General features: G+C 45.8%; 1 protein-coding gene across 2 annotated transcripts in view; it reads left to right on the top strand.

The window, feature by feature from the left end:
• Positions 1–14,928, top strand: part of baz1a (bromodomain adjacent to zinc finger domain, 1A) — a 34,955-nt gene that overhangs the window by 14,754 nt on the left and 5,273 nt on the right. The window contains exons 10-25 of one of the 2 annotated variants that reach the window (XM_036541948.1): positions 741–836; positions 1,236–1,374; positions 1,566–1,712; positions 3,217–3,312; positions 3,685–3,909; positions 4,687–4,852; positions 5,435–5,542; positions 5,760–5,866; positions 6,670–7,194; positions 8,622–8,785; positions 9,460–9,614; positions 10,303–10,451; positions 10,678–10,758; positions 11,187–11,434; positions 11,690–11,898; positions 12,883–13,220. In XM_036541948.1, coding sequence (XP_036397841.1) covers positions 741–836; positions 1,236–1,374; positions 1,566–1,712; positions 3,217–3,312; positions 3,685–3,909; positions 4,687–4,852; positions 5,435–5,542; positions 5,760–5,866; positions 6,670–7,194; positions 8,622–8,785; positions 9,460–9,614; positions 10,303–10,451; positions 10,678–10,758; positions 11,187–11,434; positions 11,690–11,898; positions 12,883–13,220 — 2,953 coding nt within the window. Of the gene's footprint in view, positions 1–740; positions 837–1,235; positions 1,375–1,565; positions 1,713–3,216; positions 3,313–3,684; positions 3,910–4,686; positions 4,853–5,434; positions 5,543–5,759; positions 5,867–6,669; positions 7,198–8,621; positions 8,786–9,459; positions 9,615–10,302; positions 10,452–10,677; positions 10,759–11,186; positions 11,435–11,689; positions 11,899–12,882; positions 13,221–14,928 lie in introns of both variants that reach the window. The other variant, XM_036541947.1, reaches the window with a different exon arrangement.

Genomic DNA, 14,928 nt, shown 5'->3' with positions numbered 1-14,928 from the left:
TTGTAGAGCTTAATTCCCATACTGTGCAACAGTGCTGCAGTAACAGAAACTGCTTAACCCTGAACTGTGAGTGAGATATTGAATGTGGCAGTTATGGAGGTACAATCACAGTGCAGAAGGCTGCTGATTCAGCAGGGGGGAGTATAGGGTTAATCCCAGATCTTAGTTATCCCCATCATTACCATAGTTTTACCACTGTTCTGCTGCTGTTACTCCGTTGGTGTCATCCTGCTATTGATTATATCCATTTCATTTAGTTTGAGTTTAATCTGAAGTTCACTTGCCCTGGGGTTACCATGTTACAGTGATGGCAAAATGAGGTTTCCTTTCGTTACTGCCTTCATTTACAATGCCTTACAATTTTTAAATTGTTAATTTATTTATTTTTGCTTTAATCTTGAGTCTTTCCATAATTGCTTTTTTATTGGATGTGCTGTACTCAGTACTGAGTACCACAGTGCTACCAAGAAATGACTGCTATGCATACAGATCTTTCATTTAATATCTTATGGAGGCATTTTAAGCCTCAGTATCATAGCTCCATGACACTGTGTTAAGTCTGGAGGCTGTTGTAGCACAGAGCTGGCAGCAGTATGTCTCAGGCTGCAGCTGACTCATGCCGTTGGGATTAGACAGCATTATGCTGCATTGGCCTGCATGTCTGTACGTGTGGCGAGTGGTTCTGGAGCTGGCATGCAGCAGATCAGGAAAGTGACCGATGGATGGGCTCCACTCTGCAGGAGAGGGAGAAGCTGAGGGAGGAGAAGAAGAAGTACGCAGAGCGGCTGAAGCAGTGGAGCAAACCCAGAGAGGACATGGAGTGTGAGGACCTCAAGGTACTTTTACATTTACATTTATTCATTTGGCAGACGCTTTTATCCAAAGCAACTTACATAGGTTATAGTTCTTTACAATGTTATCCATTTATACAGCCGGATATTTACTGAGGCAACTGCGGGTTAAGTACCTTGCCCAAGGGTACAGCAGCAGTGTCCCAGCGGGGATCGAACCGGCAACCTTTCGGTTACGAGTCCTGCTCCTTAACCACTATGCTACACTGCCGCCCCACTTTTGCAGAGATGCGGTACCTGTGTGTTTCAGGTGGAAGGTTAAAGTGCGATTGTGCATGTGTTTGAAACTTGTGTGTTTGCAACTTTCAATGCCACTTTCAATGTCTTTAAAATGAAATGCTGACGTGTGTGTGTGTGCGTGTGTGTGTGTGCACGCGCGTGCAGGACCTTCCCCTGCCCCTGCCTGTGAAGACGCGGCTCCCCCCAGAGCTGTTTGGGGATGCCCTCATGGTGCTGGAGTTCCTGCAGGCCTTTGGGGAGCTCTTCGATCTCAAAGACGAGTTCCCAGAGGGTATCACTCTAGGTGGGCAACACTTTGACTAATCACCAGCGGACAGCTGGGTTGGCTATTTGAATGCTATAGAAGCAGGCATTGCATGCCAAGGCCTCTCTTTGCAAAGATCAATGGATGCATTGATATTGATGTTTAGGTGTGTCATTGTTATCAGGAAACAGACTGAATATCTTGTGTGTTTACTGCTTGTTGTTCCACAGAGGTCCTGGAGGAGGCGCTGATGGGCTGTGACCCAGAAGGCCCACTATGTGAACTACTGTTCTTTTTCCTGTCGGCCATCTTCCAGGCTCTGGCCGAAGAGCAGGAGGAGGTGGCCCGGGACCAGGTCGCTGAGGCTGACTCCAAAGGTCAGGAGACAAGCACGTGTGCACGCATGCACACACCCGTGGGCGCTACTGAAGAGCCCCTGGGGTTATTCTTGTGCCAGCATGTCAAATAATATTTCAGTGACCCCTCTAGTGAGCTTGAGAAACAAATGCACACACACACATACATACATGTCAATGCAGTGAATCATTTGCATATTATTTTTTGGCAAATGAACCATTCACCATGTCAATCTATTAGTCACAGTGTTTAACTTAAACAAGTGTTTAAGATTGTTGTCGTCGTCGTATGGTTTTCACACGTCCAATTCTAGATCCTGAAAGGTTCGCCACATTCATTTATGGTGTTATATCTTCTCGTCACATTTGTGACTGGGCACTCCATTACTAGGTGGTCAGTGTCATGCACATCTGCTCAGAAAGCTGGGCAAGATGGTGATTCACGCAGTCCCCATTTGGTACAAATTTAGGCCTGTTCTAGCCTGTTTGCACCTGAGTCAGTTTGCCATTACCCATTGTCTGCGAGTTGCATTGCTGAAGCCCTGTAGTGACTCCCCCTGCTGGTAAGTGTTCCCTCCATTACTCTCTCCATGCTGTTTTTATTTCAAAGCGATCTTCCTGGGCTTTATAAAAGGGTTTTTGAGATTTCAATCTGCTAGTATCTGGCGCCCCCATCATGATGCGTTTTTAAGGGGACGTCATAATCCAAGTTTCTGTTTTAGACGATGACCTCCCCTTAAAACCATGTTTTGGTACCATGTTTTTTTGTGTTGCCTCTCTTCTTCTGAGGAAGGGTGGAGGAATTGCACTCATAGTTGGGAGCCATGAAATTGGGGTAGATTTCAAAGCCCCTGAAATTGTCCTCATAGTGTCATTTAACTGGATGTCAACTTTTGAGATGTGTGCACTTCGTTCCCATGTTGGGGCACAGTACTCTGCTGTTCTGTAGCACAGTGCTAGGACTGTCACGCGCCCCAGGTTGTTCCCACCAGTTTCCTCAAGATTGAGTTTCTGGCTTTCAGTTTTTGGGCTGTATTTTCTAAATGTTTTTTTCTGTAAGTCAATGTTCTGTTTAGTGTCACTCCAAGGTATTTTAGGTGGGGTGTCTTTATTTATTTTGATTGACATTTGAGATTTACCTGCTTCCCTCGTGACCTGGACCACCACGTTGATGGCATGCAAGGGCTTGAGTACCCCAATGACTCTGAGAGCAAAGACAGACAGGTCCAACCACTCTGAATTGGCCAAAGAAGAGGAGTCAGACAAAGAGTGGTCCAAACCTGGTGCCTGAATGGAGCAAATGCTCCCTCCCTGGCACACACCTCCAACACATGAGAAAGAAGATGACAGATCAGCAGTGGAAACTGTGTGTTTATTTTTGCTATTTTTGTTCAGTGGAGTATCATGTCTCATGTATTTTGTATTTATGGTCAATATGGTACATTCATCAGAATCAGTATGCCTGTAAACATGTCTAATGTAAATAGACCTGTGTCCGTCCTTGACTGACCTCTTGCACGTACAGACCTTAGCGAGGCCCTGGATGAAGATGCTGACCCCACGCAGTCAGCCATCAGTGCAGTGGCCTCTCTGGCGGCTGCCTGGCCTCAGCTCTACCAAGGTAAGATAGTCCAGGATACCGCTTTCAGTTTGTGGCTGATGTGAGGCACATTATTGCAGGAAAGCAGTTGAACCTGTTTGGGTTGTTTGAATGTTTGATGTGCTCCCTGTGAATGTTTCTGTTACAAAGAAGACAGCATTCAAGTTTAGGGAGGCCTAAAGGCCTCTCATAGCCAGTACTCACATAGCTAGTTCTTAAAATAAACGCAGAATTTCTCACTCTGGGCTCCCCCGAGTGACTAATGTGTGAGTCCTTAATCCCCATTGTGTCTGATCTCACTCTTTACTCCATAGCGTGACAGTCTTGACTCCCCCTTTTGTCTTGTCTTGTTTCTGACTCTGAAATGTCTGATCTCCTTCTTCCTGTCCCCAGGCTGTAGCCTGAAGCAGCTGGACCTAGATAGCTGCACCCTGTCTGAAATCCTGCGCCTCCACATACTGGCCTCTGGTGCCGACTGCAACTCCACCAATGCCAAGTTCCGCTACCAGAAGCAGGGTGGCTTCGGTGCCACAGACGATGCCTGCGTGGAGCTGCGGCTGACCAATCCCGGCCTGCTGAAGAGGCTGTCCTGCACTGCTGTCTATGACCTGCTGCCCGGTGAGTGCCACCATCACTGGCACCCATCATACCTGCCCCACAGTGTCTCAAATTCAACTGAACTGCCTCCCTTATTTAGCAAAATGGGCAGGGTAGTAAGGGGTAGTTCCACTTTATGTGGCATAAAATCCAGGTAATCTGGTACAGCTCTCCTGTTCATTGCCTAGAGATTCCAGGGAGGATTAGTGAGCCTAAGGTCACAAGGCTTACATTTATTTACATTTATTCATTTGGCACAGTGTTTCTCAATCCTACTCCTGGAGGCCCCCTGCTCTGCACGTTTTCTGTCTTTCCCTGCTCTACCTACCTGACCGAACTCATCAGTGGCACTTTTGATTAGCTGAGGACACCTGATTTAATCAAGCAGCAAGGATAGATAGAAGATATGCAGGACAGGGGTCCTCCAGGACTAGGATTGAGAAACACTGATTTGGCAGACGCTTTTAATCAAAGCAACTTACAAGTTAGGCAGAGTACAACACAAGTGAAAAACCATAAGGAGTCAACAGTATTAGAAGCGCTGCATGACCAGGCTTCAGTTGTTGGATAGCTGGTAGAGATAACGAGTGCATTAAACCATTAGTTTTTATAATTTTTAATTGTTTAATAGGCTTAATACATACTTTCTGACTGCTGTAGCAGTCTTTGTGCCAGCTTTAGTTCATGTGCAGTAATTTAAAAATGGGCCCAGCCAAGCCCTCAGAGATCCATGTGCCATCATAGTGAGAAGGCGCATGTTGAAGTGTTGTCTGGTGATGTGGATGGTGGTGTCTTCAGGAGAGAAGCTGAAGATCCTCCACACCCTGTGCGGGAAGCTGCTGACACTGGTGTCCACACGGGACTTCATTGAGGACTGCGCCGATGAGCAGAGGCAGGCCAAGCAGGAGTTGCGTGAGCTGAAGGCTGAGCAGCACCGCAGAGAGAGAGAAGAGGCAGCCAACAGGTACAGAGGCAGACACAAATGCAAATGCAGACCCTCACTGTTTGCCCCATTGACTCTGGTACACCCACAGACACAGTGGTATTACTGCTGTACACACATACTGCCTCACTGGAAGCCACGCTCGTGCTGTGATATCATGCTGCTTTGGAAGGCTTCGGTACTGGCTCATCTGTTTCTTTTTTAACTTCCATTTTTCTCTGGAACCAAGGTTTCCCTTTACCAAAACTGGAAATTTGGTTATGACTCTGTTTATGTTACTGAATTAAGTGAATTTTGGTTTTATTTGCAGAGGTTTTAATGTGTCAGAAGTTGTACCTAGGTCAATGATATGTTGGGATTTTGGAACCAAAGATTGTTACTGTTTCATATGCTAAGAAAAAGATGAAAACCCGTGGAAGCACCACGGTAAGGCTTAGCCATGTTGTATGAGATTCTGGGATTTGTTTGACCTGAGTGGCACGGTCTCTTGTTTTCACTCTTGCATTCCATGTTTTCAGGGCTCCAGAAGCAGCATCATCTGCAGCTTAATTAGCCCTTTGTGTATGAGACAGTCCTCAGGATTTGCTTTGGTCATTCTTGCAGGGTCCGTAAAAGGAAGGAGGAGAAGCTAAAAGAACAGGAGCTGAAAATGAAAGAGAAGCATGAGAAGCTCAAAGAGGAAGAGGAGAGGAACAGCAGTCACGAAGCAGGGTCCGTATCCTTGATGCTAACACACTCACTCATTTCCAGCTTTATATCATTCTGTTTCCTTAATTTGAAATAGATTCTGTGTTGCTTCAAGTGGTAAAAAACTGTGTAGAGTTAGTGCTTTCCTCATATTATGGGCCACCATTGTCATAGTTACACACACACTTAGGATGTGAAAATGAGTCTCTGGAATACTGAAGATGAGTGATTTGTCGTGCAGGGCAGGTCGAGAGGAGATGGACACAAGTACAGAGAGCCAGGAGGGATACAGGGAGCTTCACATGGAAGACAAGGATGAGAAGACACCCCAAAGCAAGACCAAGAAGAGTAAGAGCACCATTAGTGTAGCACCTCTGTTACACATCCTGTACCAGCGGCTGGGTAATGCACACATCTGCTGCAGGGAAGGAAAAAGACACCAGAGCAGGGCTTACATGGTTTTTATCACATGTTCATCTCAGTAGGGTTCCACTGGAAAGGGTAAAAAGCTTCCATTGATATCAGTGCACGAGATCCTGAAGATGAGGAAATGGTACAGCGAATATGACCACCTGGTACTGGAGCTGTAACTGGAGAAAAACCACTTTCACATTACCTGAAGTAACCGATTGTCTCCATTTTCAGACACAGAGGCTGATTTATGCCCTAAGGGAATTGGAGAAATGTGATTGGTGGCCCTCCCAGAGGAGGATGTCACTTTTGTGACCCTTATTAATTGGATCTTTGTTTTAGTCTGGTTACACTGGCATGCATTCTTACACATTTAGACTCCTTGGTATTTGATTGAAGGCAAATTTACAATTAAACTCTATTTGAACAGGCTTAACTTTCTCAACAATATTAATCAACTTGTTTGATCCAATCCTCCATAGCAATTGAGGTTTGAAGCATTTTTGTTCTGATGATGTTTTGTTTTAAGGCTTTCAGTGTGAATAATGGAGAGCACCAGTAGATTGTAAATGGCGGTGTTGCCTGCTGCAGATGCCTTTTTTATTGATCTGCAGCATGCTAAGAACAGTTTGGTGGCTAGCTGGCTGGCTGATAGTGCTTGAAATATTCAGGTGCCAGTAAGCCTGTGAGCCCCTCACTGCATGTGATTCAGTTTGACCCTTGTGTGTCTCTGCTGCCAGCGGTAGGGAAGAGCAGCATTGAGAAGGAGAAACCGGCCGAGGCACGGGAGCCGGTGGTGAGTGCAGAGGAACAGCTGCAGAAGGAGAAGGAGCTGCAGGAGCGCATCCAGAAGGCAGCCGCCTGCACGTACATCCTGCCGCTGGGCCGCGACCGCCTGTACCGTCGCTACTGGCTCTTCCCCTCTGCCCCCGCTCTCTTTGTGGAGGAGGACTACTCTGGCCTCACTGAGGACATGCTGCTACCCCAGCCTCCCTGCGAACACCAGGCCGTGGCCACACCCGAACGCTCTCCCCAGGCTGAAGATATCACCCCGGAGCTGGCCCCTGTCCACAGTTCTGCCCCTCCCGTCAACCGTCCCAACTCTTGGGCCTTCTACAGCACCCCCCAGGAGCTGGAGAGGCTGATAGAGGCCCTGAACCCTCGGGGGTACCGCGAGAGCACCCTCAAGGAGGCGCTGGTGCAGGAGAAAGAGCGCATTGTTCATGTTCTCAGCAACTGCCCCACACATCGCTTCCATCACTCAGGTAGTGGTACTCAGACCCTCCCCATTACCCCTGTTATTGTTATTATTATAAAAAATAATAATGATGATGATGATAGTGGGGTCAAGCACAAAAGGAGGTGGAATCATCTTGTTTTTCATATTATTTAGCGGTGGGAAGTTTGACATTGAACAGGATCATTTGAAAAGTCAGCTCAAATTGATTCATTGTTTATCCACTTCCATCTTCAGCCACAAGGTGGCGCAAGTGCATCGGTGAGTCAAATAAATGAACTGGGGTTCAACATGGTTTTCCATTGCTTGAGTCACTGAGGAAGTGAATAAAACATATAGTGTTGGAAAAAACTATACTATACTTTGACATAGAGACGCATACTAAAACTGCTGTTTGAGTTTTAAATACTGAAAAGAATAGTCTTATTTTTTGAAGGAAAAAAAAAACGTAGGGAAGGTGCTAAGTGTAAATTCTCCTACATTAACAGGGCTTTTCCACTGGTAGAAACTTTCTCAGTTGGTCGCACCAGCACATGATTTGGTCGCACCCTTTTTTTTTTGGTACATGGTATTAATCAGTGACCTTGCATGCTTTTTTTTTGGTACATGGTATTAATCGATGACCTTGCTTTTTTTTTTTTTTTTAAACCCTTTCGCGCGTATGGTCACACCGGTGTGAGCTATAGACTGTTTCATCTTTGGAACACAGTAATAGCTAAATGGATTGTTTCAAGCATTTCATTGCGCACTGATGATGAAAGTGCAGGCAGGGAGAGTGTAGGTAGGGAGAGACCGACTGAGCCAGTGAAGAAGAAAAAGTTCTACTGTCAACCACAATGGCTAACGCAGTACCTGTGCCGGAGGGGCACCAAAACAGCTTAATGATCATCATGCACTCGCACGAATGCGACCACAAAACAATAACAAAAAACAAGTGGGGGGCAAATTTGCAAGTCGCAAATTATAGTTATAAAATTTAGTCGAACTGTCTCCAAAAATGGTCGCAAAATGCGACTAAATGGTTGAAGTCTGGAGCCCTGATTGACAACATCAATGGTGATTTTCACTTTTGAGTGTGTGGCTTTAAAATTTCCATCAGATCTACAGTGATGAGCTACAGACCTTGAATATCCACACTACTAAAAACCCTGTGATTGTACACGTACTGCCAAGCACTTGTATTAAGTACAGTACTGCCATACTAAACTATAATTTCATGATTTGGTGTATTGGCAGTGCTTTTTAATTTAATGTGACAATATTTGTGCAGATTGCAAGTAGCACTCCTCCCTACTATCAGGGGTGGTCCATGCATATTTATCTCAGTTAAGTTGTTACCAGGCTTTTGTAATGCTGGTTGAACAAGGTGGGTATGAGACATACAGCTAGGGTGAGAGCCTAGAGCAGAGAAGCCCCGCTCATCTGTGCCTCTGGCCGCTTTGTCCCTGTGTGCAGATAAGTCTGAGAGCGAGGGAAAAGCAGGCCCTGTGAAGCTGAGGAGCAGCCCTCCAGTACCAGAGGGGTCCCCCTCTGCCGAGCGCCACATGGAGAACCGCTTGAGAGACCTGCTGCTGGACATTGAGGACCGCATCTATCAGGGGACTCTGGGATCTGTCAGGGTACGCTTGGCCACAATCCACAGGAGTCACGCACTAGTCACCAGACTGCTATTGACAGTTCCCACGCTTGGCACACCTCATTTTGGGAGATGGTAGTAAAATTGTGGTGATCTTTTGGTCTGTTTTAGTCTTTAACACAGCAGGCAAGGAAGGCTTCACGGGCGCTCCAGCCCATTGTTTTTCTGTGGGTGGGTCTGCAAAATAGACCACCAGAACAGCACTTGACAAAACCACATATCCTTTGAAAGAAGGATCTGCTCTGCTATTAGAGTAAGAAGGCACTCCAAAACAGTTTGGCCTTTGTGTAATAATGGTAAAATATATCATGCTGTGGATATAGTACTGGCATTCCAGCCCATTGATTGGGGTGACCTTGTTCCTTCTAAACATAAACCTTTCATTTAAAAAAAAAAATCTATTAAGGTATTTTATAATGACTACAATACATAGTTTAGATATTCAAGTAGTATTGTAGAAGTTATAATCTAGCTCTTTGTCACTTAAGAGAAGTGCTGTTAAGGAACACAGGGTAGAGTTCCAGCCTCCAACTCATGTTGGAAAGAAGGGAGGTCCCACTCACAGTGTGGGCTGGTGTCTCCCTCCATTATTCTAATGTATAGAGTAATTTGAGGCTGTACATGCCTCTGACCACACTCTTTCTTGTGGGTGAGCAGGTAATGGAGCGGACTGCCTGGAGGACAGCACTAGAGAGTGGCCAATACGAGCTACTGAGCCCGGAACTGAAGGAGAATGGAGTGGTGAAAGGGGAGAATGGAGAGGTGGAGATGGAGGTGGACTACAGCCATATCAAAGCAGGAGTGAAAGACAGGTATTTTTACTGGCCACACAGCCAACACATGGCTCACCCAGATTGCACTAATACTAAGGGCTTCTGCTCAAAATCACCTTCTGCTTAAGGAGTGTTTCTGTGAGAGTAGTGTGGTCATGTTGTCTGCGTTTGATATGGCAGGATTGGAATGGAAATGTCTGTGTTGCCAAAGAACAACCAAAACTCTTTGGATACACATCTAACTTGTTTGAAGTCTGTATTGCAAGCTATGGGCCCTCCCCCCTCCTGAACATTATTGGCTGATTCTAGTGCAGCTGTAGAGTTGGAACCAGCTTGGCTCACTGTCTGACCTTTTCATCCACAGAGTCTTAGTTTCCCTATTATTTCCCACCATCTTTTTTGTCATGCAGCTGGTGGTGTTAGTGTTCAAAACCTAAATGGTAAACAGAGAATAGAGAAAGAAATAGATTGGCATCTATGATGACACTGATAACAGTAATGTAGAACATAGCCTTGGACTGTAGGTAATATCCAGACAGCCCTGTCAGTCTTGGTAGTCTGCAGCATCACATGCTCCAGCACGTGGTTCCTGCAGTGGAAAGGCAGTCATGCACTATATTATCCAGTTTCAGCAGCAGCAAGTGCTGACCTGACTCCAGCCCTACTGTGTTAAGCAGGATCCTTGGCCTGCAGTATGGTGAAATGTGTCCGTTTCCCCGTTTCCCAGGTTACAGGAACTGAAGGGTGAGAGTACAAGTGCAGCATCCACCAGTTCCAGCACCCCCCAGCCGGTTAATAACTGTGTGCATTACCTGGCCCGGGCGCTGGCCCAGATAGAGCAGGGCATTGAGAGGAAGTTCCTCAAGGCCCCACTGGGTAAGGCCCCCTAACCCTCTTCCTCCTCCTACTCAGTTGCCCACTAGTCTTCAGGCATCAGCATTAATCTGTGACTGTTAACGTGAATATGTTTGTGCGCATTTTCTTTGAAAGACATGAGATAACCATGATATGTTATGAATGGTAATTTTATAATTTATGTAAGTCATATCCAAGGGTTTTTCTTACACCTTGCTTGATGTAATTCTGTCCCATTTGAAAACAGGGGATGAAGACAACAAAAAAGAGCAGAAAATAAAGAAGAAGGAAAAGAAGAAAGATGAGGATCTATCCGGTGAAAAAGATGGTAATCAGTACCAAGCGAGATCATTTGCTCTGTATGACTTCAGTGAGGGCTGACAGTTACCAGGCCATTCTGCTGATTAGTCTGTTAATAATGTTTGGGTTTATGTGATCCATAAGCCACTGTAGATGAACAATAATATCGCCTTCATCTTACTGTCAGTACCTTTGTCTACCATAGACATTACTAACAGCTGTTAGGTAAAGCAGCATTGACCCTCTGCCAGCTCACAAAAAGTGTTCAACTCTAATGTTAAATCTTCAACTGATCAATGAATCTGTTGACTTTGTCAGCTGATTTCAGTAGGGTTAGCAGATGCTGAATGAGGTGTGAAAGGGTTAGGATGAGTGTGAAAGCAGCATAGCTCTGACTGAGCTGAGGAGATGGAGGTGGAGAGTACCTGCAGGTGACCACTGCTCTTGCCCCTGCAGATGGTAGTGAGAGTGGCCGTGCCTGTAAGACAGTGCAGGAGCGCTGGAGGGAGTCTCTGCTGGGCTGCTCCAGCTTGTCGCAGATCTTCTTGCACCTCTCCACGCTGGAGCGCAGCGTGGTCTGGGCCAAGTCCATCCTCAACGCCCGCTGCAAGGTGTGCAGGCGCAAGGGTGATGCCGAGAACATGCTGTTGTGCGACGCCTGCCAGCGCGGGCACCACATCCACTGCGTCAGGCCCAAGTTAAAGGTACCTGCCGCGAACGCGGCCCCCAACAGGCTGGGCCTGACATTGCATTTCCACACCTCTCACCTCACACTGCACCCTCACGCCTCTCACTGCACATCCACACCTCTATACCTCTCACCTCACACCACACCTCCACACCCCCACACCTCCACACTGCACCTCCACATCCCTCTCCACTGGAGCTCTATAGCTCTCCCCTGAATCTATGCCTCTCACCTCAAGCTTCACCTCACACACTATATTTGTGCTCTCCAGACAGTCCCAGCTGAGGAGTGGTTCTGCCCTGAGTGTCGTCCCAAACAACGCTCGCACCGCCTCAGCTCCCGCCAGCGCTCCTCCATCGACTCTGAGGAGGAGCTTGAGACCGAGGATGAGGACAATGAGGAGGAGGAGGACGAGGAGGAGGATGAGTCAGAAGAGGAAGAGGAGGAGGAAGAAGAAGAGGAAGAGGAAGAGAAGGAAAGGTATGGGAAAGGGGGCTCAAACACATTATAGACAGCATTTGTAGTTATCAGTGAACTATTGTTATGTCAGATACAGCAGTTTACCTCATCATCCTTAACCATAACTTCTCAAAATCATAACAAACAGGAGAAATAGTGGTTAGACTGAATGTCTCCTTTATGTGAGTATAAAAGGTATGGTTCCTGGGCCCAAGGTTAATGCTTGTCACCACCAGAATCAAATGGACTCAAATAGACTAAAGCAAAATCCTGCAGCCAACCTAATGCCCATCCCAAATGTACGGCACGCCAGTATATATGTAACTAGAATGTTATAGGTTTCCAGGTGGGTTACTGTAGTTGCACTGTTGTACAGTGTATGTACAGAAATATTCCAGTTTATATTCAGCATCGTAATTTCTAGTGCTGCATGTTAAATTGTCATGTTAAAACAGAAAAAAATGAACTTCACTCCTTATCTATTATCTATTATACTAAGTATATGTAGAGGAGGTTAATGGCCAGTATGTAAAATAAGAAAAAAACGACATACATGGATCCACATCTGTCCAAACTCACTAACATAATAAATTTACGTTTTTGCAGTTATATATTTTCTTATGCATTATAAAATGTGACTTGTTTTTGATTAAGGAACACCGCTTCAAATGCATATGCAGATTGCACCCTTATGAATTATACCTAGGTGCAGATTGAACTTGGCTGAGCTGAGAAGTGTGTGATTCTGCTGCTGTCATAAAAATACTGGCACTGGGGTCAGATGCAGTGCTTTCAGCAGTCACATTCAAAATCAGACAGCTGATTTCAGATACAAGTGATACAAGGATTTTATATTTATGCTTAAATTGTTACTGGTATAGCATAAATATAGGAGAACCTGAGAGAACGCTTTTCCAGGATAAAGGTGTCTGCAAAGAAAATAAACACACAATGATTAAAATCTACTGGTCCTCGCTCACTGCTGCCTGTGACCTCGTCCTGCAGTCCTCCTAAGAAAGGCCGCGCTGCAGTGAAGCTGCTTCTTGCAACCAAGGGAGGCCGGTCAGGCAGCAGGTCCACCCCCCGCCAGACAGACTCTGACCGTTCCACCCCCCGAAGCCAGCAGACCACCCCCAAGCAGAGCCTGTCCGCCGGGAGGGGCGGCCCCAAGTCCTCTGGAAAGAAGAGCGGCCCTGCCTCTGCAGGCAGGCCACCGCCCCGTGTGGGTGCCCGATCTAGCACCCGTCTCAGCCAGGAGGTCAGCATGACAAGCAGCAGCAGCCCATCCACCACAGCCTCCTCCCAGGACAGACAGAGCAACTCCCGGAAACGGCCACTCACAGGTGAGTGGCGGTAGCACTCATGCGGGGATGCACCTTTCTACAGCAGAGTCATTGAATTCAGCTCCTGAAGAGCCAGTGTTTGTGCCGGTTTTTAGCGTCTATAATTATCCATCTCCCTGTTAAGATGAGTATAGGTAGTTTGCTGTGGTGAGTGTCTGTAGACGGGTGAACACATGAAGTTGTCAGCTTCCACTCCTGGTCACGGCATATTTTCAGCTTGGCACTCCTCTTTTGCCAGTGTATCTTTTTCTTTCAATACATGTGCTGTTTATGTGGTTCTACAGGAAATGGCAATTTTCTGTTGGAACATTATGTCATAGAATTATTGTTCATTAGCTGATGCCTGTCACAGTCTGTGAACCTCAGTGGTAATCATCAGTACCGTTCTTGATCAAATGAAAATTTCTGATGTGGCACGTGAGCATTCACAGTAGCAGTTATTGAAGCTCTGAAGCACTCAGCAGACTACACAGTCCAAGGTGTCCAGGCAGTTAATGTATGATGTCACAATGAAATTCTCCAAGAATGGAACAAAACTCATTATGGCCACCAAAAGTGCTAAATCAGAGCTGATATCTAGGGCTGCCCCCTAATAATTGACCAAACGTTAGTTGATTAGAAGAGTCTTAGTCAACCAAGTTTTCATTGGTCAGTTAGTCGCAGAAAAAAAGAACCCCGCAAACTCCATTTGGGAGCTGTACCTTGTTGTTAAAAAGGAGCTGCGCCTTGTTGTTAAAAAGTTATTGGACTGTCAGGCAGGAAATCATCCAAAGTGTGGGATCATTTCGAGCGTGTAAAGGACGACCCCAAGAAGGTGACATGCAAACTCTGCATGCAAAGATTCACCTATCATTCGTCAAACTCAAACATGACTTATCTGAAACATGTAGGGGAGAGCCGGTACGAAAGTAACACGGCGATTTTCTCTGTGTCAGCATGTACAGCATGCAACACTTACCAGAACCCCGAAAAATCATGTGGATACATCACACACTCAGAGCTAGCCCATGGCACAAGCAATATAGGCGAATGCTAGGGGCACCGTCCATCCATAGGGTCGCCCCCAAAAAAAAAAAAAAATTTAACTTTTACTATTTTATACTAATACTATTTTAATGCTATTATTTCAAAATATTACAAAAAAGCCCACAACAACATAACTACATAGCCTATTTTCTGGGTTGCCCGCAGCATCACCCCGGTGCATCACCCCCCAACCTGCTCTTAGATTGTGAGGGATGAGCGAGTTATACAAACTAGTGAGTGGCACTGACCATGAAACGTGATACGACTAACATCAGTAGCCTAATTCAAATTTATATATCATGTCAAAAAAACCAAAGCTCTCTGGTGCCCAGGGAAGAAAAAGAAGAGAAGATGATGAAGCAGACAGAGGTAATGTGATGAATGAATAGTTTATCTATTGCATAGTAGTTATCGTTGGAGTGTTACTAGCTTACTTTGGACGATGGTAACGTTCGCTAATGTCAGTTACTCCCACCTTAAATTCATTAGCGAAAGCTGGAAAGACTATTGAGGTGTTTGGGGAATAACCTACAACATAATTTTAAGAAATACACTTTTCCTTTTAAGTGTGCTGCAGGAACCATTCACTGTCTGCCTCAAGAAACCAGGCATACGTTTTTATTGACATCTTAGTCTAGTCAGCCAACGTTAGCCCTGCTTGTAATATTCAATTAAAATGCAT

This window comes from Megalops cyprinoides, chromosome 12 (assembly GCF_013368585.1).
Source record: "Megalops cyprinoides isolate fMegCyp1 chromosome 12, fMegCyp1.pri, whole genome shotgun sequence".
Lineage (NCBI taxonomy): Eukaryota > Metazoa > Chordata > Actinopteri > Elopiformes > Megalopidae > Megalops > Megalops cyprinoides.
Note: the sequence above shows the minus strand (reverse complement) of the source record. Positions and strands in the feature narration are given on the sequence as shown.